Source organism: Lactuca serriola, chromosome 8, assembly GCF_051521515.1.
Source record: "Lactuca serriola cultivar US96UC23 chromosome 8, Lser_US96UC23_V15, whole genome shotgun sequence".
In the NCBI taxonomy this organism is placed as follows: Eukaryota; Viridiplantae; Streptophyta; class Magnoliopsida; order Asterales; family Asteraceae; genus Lactuca; species Lactuca serriola.
The window spans coordinates 321,755,172-321,764,433 of NC_136415.1; the positions used below are offsets into that span (position 1 = coordinate 321,755,172).

Below are 9,262 nucleotides of genomic sequence, written 5' to 3' on the forward strand. Positions count from 1 at the left end.
TATTATGTCTTTTTTTATTTTTACATATTATTTTTGTAAAAATATAATTTTTTTTATTAATTTAAAAAAAAACACGAAAAAAAAAAAAAACTCAAAAAATTAAAAAAAAAATGATATGGAAAATATTAATGTTATAAGGTTGTTATAACATTTTTAACATTGTTATAATATAAAAATCCTTTTTTTTATTTGGTGTTATAACACCATTATTGTTGGAATATGAGACGGAACAAATTGGTATTAGATATTGTTGCCCATTGTAGGAGAAATCAAATACACTGTGTATTTAAGTATTTATAATTTGGTATGTAAGTTTCATTGTTTCATCTTCTTGTCACGCTATTTTCCCGTTTCTTGCGTTCCCATCATCAAATGGAATTCTTCGACAAAACCTCAGCGGTAAGACTGAAAACTCACCAAGACAAGTATCTCGTCGCCGACGACGACCAATTAACAGTCCGGCAAAGCCAGTCCGCCGCTGGAACCCGTCGTGCACGGTGGTTGATCGAGCACGTTGACTCAAACAGCCATGTGATTCGTCTAAAAAGCTGCTACGGTCGTTACTTAACAGCCACCGGTATGCCGTTCTTCCTTGGCATGACGGGGAAGAAAGTCCTCCAGACGTTGCCGGAAAACACCAAGGACCTATCGGTCGAGTGGCAGCCGGTGAGGGACGGGTTTCAGGTGAAGCTTAAGGCTTCCGGTGGAACGTATCTGAGGGCCAACGGAGTCATGCCGCCGTGGAGAAACACCGTGACCCATGACAGCTGTTCTACGAGCTCGACGCATAATTGGATCTTGTTTGACGTTGAGGCGGTGGATATACCGGAGGATGAGGAGTTTAATGACTATTTAACGATGGTTTCGAGTTTTTCTTCCGTCTCCGATGAACTTTCCGGCCTGGAGTTCGTCGCTTCACCGGTGTCAATCCGCTCTTCTAGCTTCTCACCACGGACTCCTATATTATCAATGAAGAAGGTACTTTTTTCCTTTTTTTTTTAATAAAATTTTTGATAAAAAATAAAGAAATATATTAAATCATCCAAAACTCATAAATTAAAATAACATCTAAATGACCATATTATTTTTTTTGTGGTTGCCGGTATAATATTAATTTAAAATTAATCATAAGAAATCTCTTCGTTTATAATTGATCTAATTCACTATAAACTAGTTATATTATATTAGTTATACCAACATACACTTTTAAATAGTAATTGTTATACTTATACTTGAACGTATTGGTTATTTTATTTTTGATATAACGTGTTTAAATCATAATAAAGTGATGTTTTAATCGACCTTTGTTTAACTTATGTTTTATAATATGTATATTAATAATTATATTGGTCTATAATTCATTGGTATAAATTACAAAAATAAATAAATAAAAAATAAATAAATAAATAAAATCGATATCTTTCATTGGTATCCCGATATACATTATTGTCCATAAATTTAGCTATAGGATCCTAACTAATTAGGAGGATATCATGATATACGTATATATTTGGCTAGAATCCTACTAGAAGGATATATAGAAATATAAAGTTCAAATATACTGTACATAGATGTTAGAAATAATATTATTATTTATGATGCTCGAAATAATATTATCTTAACATAAAGAAACTCGGTAATTTTGATTTTGATCTAATTCTGATAATTGCATAATGACTTAGATTTTGACAATCTTGATTTGTTATTATGTTAAAAATACTATAATGACTGTATTTATAAAAAACAAGTTATTTAAAAACGTTAAAGTATGGTATGAAAAGAAAAATAAATTAATATTAAACGATTTAAATCTTGGTGGTGTTGATTGTGGTTTTGTATTTCTTCTACAAGTGTGCATTTGCTCATTGGTGATGACTAGTGACCACTAGGATGGCAATGTCCATGCGCAAAGTATTTAATAAGCTATTTATTATTTAAATAATTAAAATTTCGGCTGATTATATATATAAATTACTGATTATAATAGAGCATATTTAAAAGAAAGCTAATAATGCTCAAGAACGTAGTGTCTTTTTTTTATAGAAATAAATAGAGTGTATGTTTTTCATATATGTGTATGGTCAATATAACAAATAAATGCACCATCCAATAAAAAAAATACGCAATTTCACTAAAAATGGACTACTAGCTGAATAATGAAAAACTATATTAAAAAATACAAATTAAGTAATGTATCAACCAAATCACTCCTAAATGTTTACTACCAAATAAATATATTAAAACAAAATTTCTCAATATAATGTTTGTATTTACTATAAGACCATTTATTATAAAAAATATAACATACCAAATTCCTAACATAATACTTATATCCAATAGCCGGCCATTGTGAGTTCTTTATAGGATCTTCACAAAAATACTTAGACTTATCGGTATACTCTCCACGAACGGGTCTGTACTTGAGATGACAATGAACAATGGCCGTGCACGCCGACCCGACCGTTCGTGGTGGGCATCACGATTGTAAACCACCAATGGCCGTCTTCTTCTCTCCCAGCTTCCTCTTCTCTCTCTCTCTCTCTCTCTCTCTCTCTCTCTCTCTCTTCTTTCTTTCTTTTCTCTCTCTTCATTTCGGTAGTGGAGAGTACATCGGTGGTTCGTGGTGGCTTGAGGCGGCTGACTTGGAAGCTCTCCACGACCATTGGCGTGGAGAGTATACAGGATCTCGATCCCGATCTTGCAAACCCAAAAACGATCATACGTAGGATCCCGATCTTGACAACCTTAGAAGACACTATATATTACACACAACGAAAATCCAAAATTGCTTAATTTTCAGACTTAATTGTCATTTCGTAAATGCATTTTTTTGGTTATTAATTTTAATTCACAATGATTATATGATCATATTTTTAATATCCCTACTTTGATATCCAATCTTATTTTTTATATAAGATTTTATTTCAAGGTTATTTTTTTTATATAAGCTTTGATTATCTTGATGATGATAATATTTCATATTATAAATATAACAAATATTCAATGTATTTGTCTATAATTGTCATTGCTTAGTAATTTTTCGTTATTTTTTTGTTAACATCATTGATCTTTACAACGTAATTGATTTTTACATAAACATATACTATATAAATACTTTTAAATATGTAAGAGTTACATCTCGACCTTGCCAAAATTATCGTATAGAATTTTGAACCCTATCGGAAATAAATGGCTCTACGAATTAGGTAAGTTGTCTTATCTAATAATTTCCTCTATAAAATCTTCACCAACCCTACATAAAAACATCATACTATTTGTTCTCTTATTTAAGGTTATGGTCAACCTTTTTGCAACTTCATTATGATACAATGTATTCCGAACAATCTTCATCATGCTAATCATATCCTCAACACAATTGTCAAAAACACAATTTGATGTTGTATTTTCCACTTTATCTGACTTCAACACTTCATTTCCAAGTTAATCTCATTTTCTATAATAGTTTTAACCTTTTAAATGATATAGAAGTCCTCAATTTTATTATTTGATAAATAAACTTATACCTTCTTGCGAAATCATGGTAATGCTATGTTATGATCCTCCAATTGAAGAAACTAATTTATGACTGTAAACATTAGTATGAACTGGTTCTGAATTCCTAACCTAGGATGATGTTCCTATCTTTGCAACGTTAACATTTTTTGTTTGTCAAGAAAAAATGATGTTCATCTTCAATGCCTTATGTAACTCAGACTGAATCAACACATCCTTGACTTGAACTTTCCATAAACCAAAGTTGCTTCTTCCATCATATTTATCTACATTGAACATCATGGTACTGTATTTTGACATTGTATACGTATCCCCAAACAGTATTGTTTACTAGAAAAATATATACAAAACCTATAAGTATTACACCAACAAAAGAATTCCTAGGACACAGAGGTGGGTCACAACGTACACACTTATGTAACAAGTCTTTCTTAGCCAGAAGTGGGTCACGACGTACACGCTTATAAACCTATATGTTATATACTTCCGGTTTGTATATAATTATATTGTATACAAAATAGTTAACCAGATCCTCGTTTATGATGTAGAGTACCAGACCACGCTACAACCACAAAGCATAAGACAAACCTTCAAAGTACGAAGTACCTTTAATTAAGAGTAATAGAGATTATTATTATTATTATTATTATTATTTTGGAAAATCAAACAAAGCTTCAACCACATAGCATAAGACGAGCCTCCAAAACTGAGAGCTCCTCGAAAACTCACCACTTGTTGGGAAAATGGTCTTAAAGATTCCTAACAACCTCCCAATGACAATAATAATAAAAAAAATTAAATTGCACAAGAATATACATGGAAACTCCAAAACAAGAGAGAAACAACAAACCCTTAGAGAGAAAGATTTGATAAATTGTTACAATCACATAAACTAATATCTCAAGTCTCCCCTAAAATTACTCACTCTTTCAAAGTATTAACTAACACTTTCTACACAGTTCAAGTGTATTTTGGTTAGGAAGCAATGAAACAAAGCCTTGAACTCTTTTTATAAGTTTGGAGTCCAACTAAAATTTCATCTATCTATTAATGTGGGATGGGAAATACAACCAAAAACTCAACAATTAATGATCATCAAACCTTTTCATTTTAACATTCTCGTCATTAGCCATAACAATGACACCAATTATTAGATGTTCAAACAACAAGCACATATTTTAAAGACGGGAGTAAAAAACCTCTATCACGGTGGCCTAATAGAGAACATTCAGGATTTAAACACTAAAAAATAGAGCGGGTCTATTTTTGAATTCAACAAACTACAAGATTAGAGTGGCATGTCGTTCTAAAAAATACAAATAAAAATAAAGACCGTAAAATATTTATATGGTTCACACGATTCGGGTAACTGTCATGTTTGATCTATAAGAGATTTGTTATTGATATGATGATGAAATTTACAATTATACTGAGGTACCGTATGTAGAATTAGGTGAAGACAATTGAAATCATGTCTAGACAAATATCCGACACCAAAATAATATCACTAATTCACCAACACCATTTCTGATGCTTGCCAACGACTAAGTTTTATTTCTTTGTACTTTGTAGTGGCTCTAATTCAAATACGTAAACTTAAAGGGTTATAATGAGCCACATATCAAAGAATATGGGCTATAGTGAACATCTTATCATGTCGATGCGTTTCATATGACATAAAAGGTACAAAAGGGTAGTAATCTAAAATATGAACTAGAAAAATAAAAACGTTTTTGCCGACCGGCGTACGTAACCGTGTCACGTGAGAATGGGCGCTTTCAGTTACGTGGATGCATAAATGTGTAGTATTTCAAAAGAATAATAAAATGGTTAATTTCTTAAGTACATGTTAAAAGACAAATGATTGTATTTATTAGGAACAAAAATGACAATCAACTTTATTTATATTTTTTAAATGAGAATTTTTATTAGGGGTGTTCGTTTGGATAAATTGGTTTGATCCGATCCAATCAAGTGAAACCAAATTGATTTGGGTTTTCAAAATATGGATCCGAATAGTCCAATCTAAATTCCAGTACGATCCGATCCGATCCAATTACAATTCAGTTGGATCGGTTTTTTATAATTCGGTTTTCAAAAAACGAAACATTTTAAAACGATATATAATTATAATATTGCTCAACTTTACAAAAGAACCAAAAATAAATTATTTAGTTGTGTTTTGAAATTTATAAACAACTACTACGAATATATATTATAGTTAAATATTTTATAGATAGAAAACTTTTAAGACAAAATGCATATTAATGTTTTTTTTATCGAGTGAAATGTTTTGAACCTATTTGAAAAAATAGATTACCAAATTAATAAATAACTATGGATATATATCATAAATAGATAAATAATAAATGTTTGTTCGGTTTTTTTTTGGATTATTTGGTTCTTATTTTATAAACCATAACCAATCCGGAATCCAAAATAATAATTCGGTTTTGTTAAAAACCAATCCAAAAATCCGAATATCCGAACCAAATAGTCCAATCCAAATTGTCCAATTGATAATTCGGTTTTATCCGAATAATAAACCGTCCTAATTTTTATACGGTTTAAAGTTTACTCATTTTTCTTAAATGCTAGCAAAAATATTCAATTATGGTAGAGTAGAATGGAGTTAATTTTCAGGATGTCATACATACTACATTTTATCTCATTCCCCAAAAAGATTAAATGCCAAATAAAATGATGTTGACGTTACTATTTGCCTATTTGGTTGTTTATGGTGAAATAGTCAATTGTAACAAAATTGTTTTTATTTTATTTTTCTTTAAAAATCACTTATTTATCACTCTTTTAACCACTTTTTTTTTTTACCATATTGTAATGACTTTCCATTTATCCTTTTAATTATTAATAAAACATTATTATATGTATATATCATGGTTAGAATTATTTTATCATGTTTAAAATGTAAACACTTGGGCAAGATATATGAATTTCTTCTTTGGACAATTTATATATCAATCCATTTATATGAATATGTAAAAGTATTAAAAAACAACTAATTTTTATTATAATTTTAATCGGTAAAACCATATTTAAACATTGTCTATATAAATTTGTTTTGTCATAACAAGTATTTTATTTTGATTTTTTTTACGTCTAACTCACACATATCTTCCTCATATTCTTTAATTTACAATATGTCCATCACAGAATACAAACCTTTCAATATACTACGTATTTGATTATTTAATATTGTAAAACCATTTTAAAAAAAAAAAAATTATAGTGAAAACCAAAGGAAATAAAGAATTAAATTAAATAAAAACATTAAGTAATCAATTTTAAAACCATCATCTATTTACAATAATAACATATTTTGTTACAATTAATGAAAACATTGTACAAATGAAGAAGTCTCATTCTTTGTTCCGAAGTAAAACTTGGTGGTCAATCTATCCTGGCTGGCGCTGACTGTGTCCCACACGGCACAAACGTCGCTTGCTTCCTATTTAAACCGATCATCTTCTTCTAGATCCAAACGGAATCTTCAAATTATATCCGATTCAGATCAAAACCATCTAATCATTCCACCGTTTCTTATCTGGGTTTCGATCTTATCGCCGGAATATTTCATTTCTGATTCATTCTTTCAATTCTCCAAATACAGAGGCTTTCATTTCAGCAGCAACCAAATCCAGCGCCGGTGATGGATCTCTTCAACAACGCGAAGGCAGTCCGGCTTAAGAACCACCACAACAAGTACCTTCACGCGGCGGACGACGAGGAATCCGTCTCTCAAGACCGCAACGGCGCCGCCAAGAACAACCGATGGACCGTCGAGTTCGTAACGGAGAGTCACGATGACAACATCACGATTATACGTTTAAAGTCGTGTTATAACAAGTACTTGACAGCTTCTAACCAGCCGTTCTTGCTCGGAATGACTGGCCGGAAAGTTCTGCAGACGGTGCCTCGCCGGCTTGATTCGTCGGTGGAGTGGGAGCCGATCCGGGTAGGGAATCAGGTGAAGCTTAGGACGAGATACGGGCAGTTTTTGCGGGCGAATGGCGGACTTCCGCCGTGGAGGAATTCCGTTACACATGATGTTACTCATGCGTTCCATGAGTGGATCCTTTGGGACGTCGATGTGGTGGATATCGTCGTGCAGTCTCCGGTGGCAAGACCAGCGCCGCCGTTGGTTCTTCATTCCGATTCGTTTACTTCATCGGAATCCAGCTCACCCAGTACGAATTGGGAAAAGTCACCGACTTTCTCTATGCAAGAGGTATGAATCTTTAGAATTTTTGTTTATTGGGTCATTAATTTGTTTTGAAAATCATAATCAGAAACATTTTTGTAAAGTAACAATCAATTTTGTTCTTTACAAAGGACTCTTTAATTTTTATGCTTTTTGAATATTACCAATTGTAGTTAGCTTTTTGAGAACTTTTTGGACATTAACCAAATGTCAAATCTTGTTTTGATTTTTGCTTTTGTGAGCTTTTTGGGTAATTTTTATGCTTTTTGAATTTACCAATTGTGTAATTTTTTTTTGTCAAACATTGTACTTGAGAACTTTCTTATGCATTAGCTAATTGTCCAACTTAAATAATATGGAACTTCAACAACTAGAGTTTTGTCTTCGCAAACTTATTTTGGTTTGTTTTGCAGACGATCGATTTGCATCATAACTCGCCTCCGAAAATGGAAGAAGGAAGAGCAATATATTACCATGTGCTTTCGGAGGATTTCGGTGAAATTGACGAAAATGCCCAAGGATTTTGCATTAATTTCAAGGGTAATAATGTGGCCGAGTTGACTCGGAAGTTAGAGGAAGAAACCGGTTTGAAGGACATAACGGTGTGCACACGAAGTCCGTTGAATGGAAAGCTTTACCCTCTTCGATTACAACTTCCTCCCAATAATGTTACCATGAAAGTTGTCATTGTTCAAAACTCGGATTCAATTGAAGAGTTTTGAGGATATATGATATGAATTATTATAAGTTTTGTTATGGTATATGCATATGGTGTGTTTGTATATAAGGAAATGGATTTTGAGGTTTTATTTTAGTGCAATATTGGTGTATGTATTTCAAGAATGATGCCAATATGAGTTCTACATAAGTTAAGTGTAAACACCATGTTGCTTGAAACTATATGGTATAATATTATAGATTTAGCTTTTTGAAGGTTGTTTTTCTATTATAGGGCTACATGTAAGATATATCGATGTATTTCTTGATTTGTTTATTGAAATGTTATTTTTTTTTATATGTTATTATGATACTCCACGAATCTTATTATAAAACAATTTTATAGTGAACTATGTGTATTTTGGCAATGGATTTTTTTATTTTATCTTATAGAGATCTTTTTATTTATATTCTAGTTAAAAATCAACGACTCTATTTGTACCAATCATTAAGTTTGTGACGATTGCTTAAAATACTTTTTGTAGTGAGAGAAAGTGTTGTTAAGCCATTGAATTCAACAAACATGACACAAATTTAAACTGAAGTACGAATACAATTGATTATTAAACAGGTGGCAGCGGGCAATGCGAAGATGTGTTACTCCGGCGTGGCACCGAGCTAACGCCGTTATAACGCGATGCGAAGATGTGTTACTCCGGCGTGGCACCGAGCTAACGCCGTTATAACGCGATGAACACCGTCCTGTGTCCCCGTTATTACGTGTTATGTTATCGTCTGTTATCGTGCCAACAAGAAGAACGGGAAGAATTGCGTCCAGTTTTTTGGCAACGGCCATAAAATAGACCGTTG

The 9,262-nt window shown here is 32.0% G+C and overlaps 1 protein-coding gene across 1 annotated transcript; it reads left to right on the top strand.

The window, feature by feature from the left end:
• The first annotated feature begins 334 nt into the window (after window positions 1-334).
• LOC145065453 (uncharacterized) lies at window positions 335-8,750 on the top strand. Its single transcript, XM_079012436.1, has 3 exons — window positions 335-978; window positions 7,145-7,762; window positions 8,149-8,750. The coding sequence occupies exons 1-3, from the start codon at window positions 373-375 to the stop codon at window positions 8,455-8,457; spliced, it is 1,533 nt and encodes a 510-aa protein (XP_078868562.1). The 5' UTR covers window positions 335-372; the 3' UTR covers window positions 8,458-8,750.
• The last annotated feature ends 512 nt before the right edge of the window (window positions 8,751-9,262 follow it).

Coding starts and splice junctions, on each gene's coding strand:
- LOC145065453 (XM_079012436.1), top strand. CDS start 373: ATGGAATTCTTCGACAAAACCTCAGCGGTAAGACTGAAAACTCACCAA. Junction 979..7,144: donor CTATATTATCAATGAAGAAG/GTACTTTTTTCC, acceptor CTCCAAATACAG/AGGCTTTCATTTCAGCAGCA. Junction 7,763..8,148: donor CGACTTTCTCTATGCAAGAG/GTATGAATCTTT, acceptor TTTGTTTTGCAG/ACGATCGATTTGCATCATAA.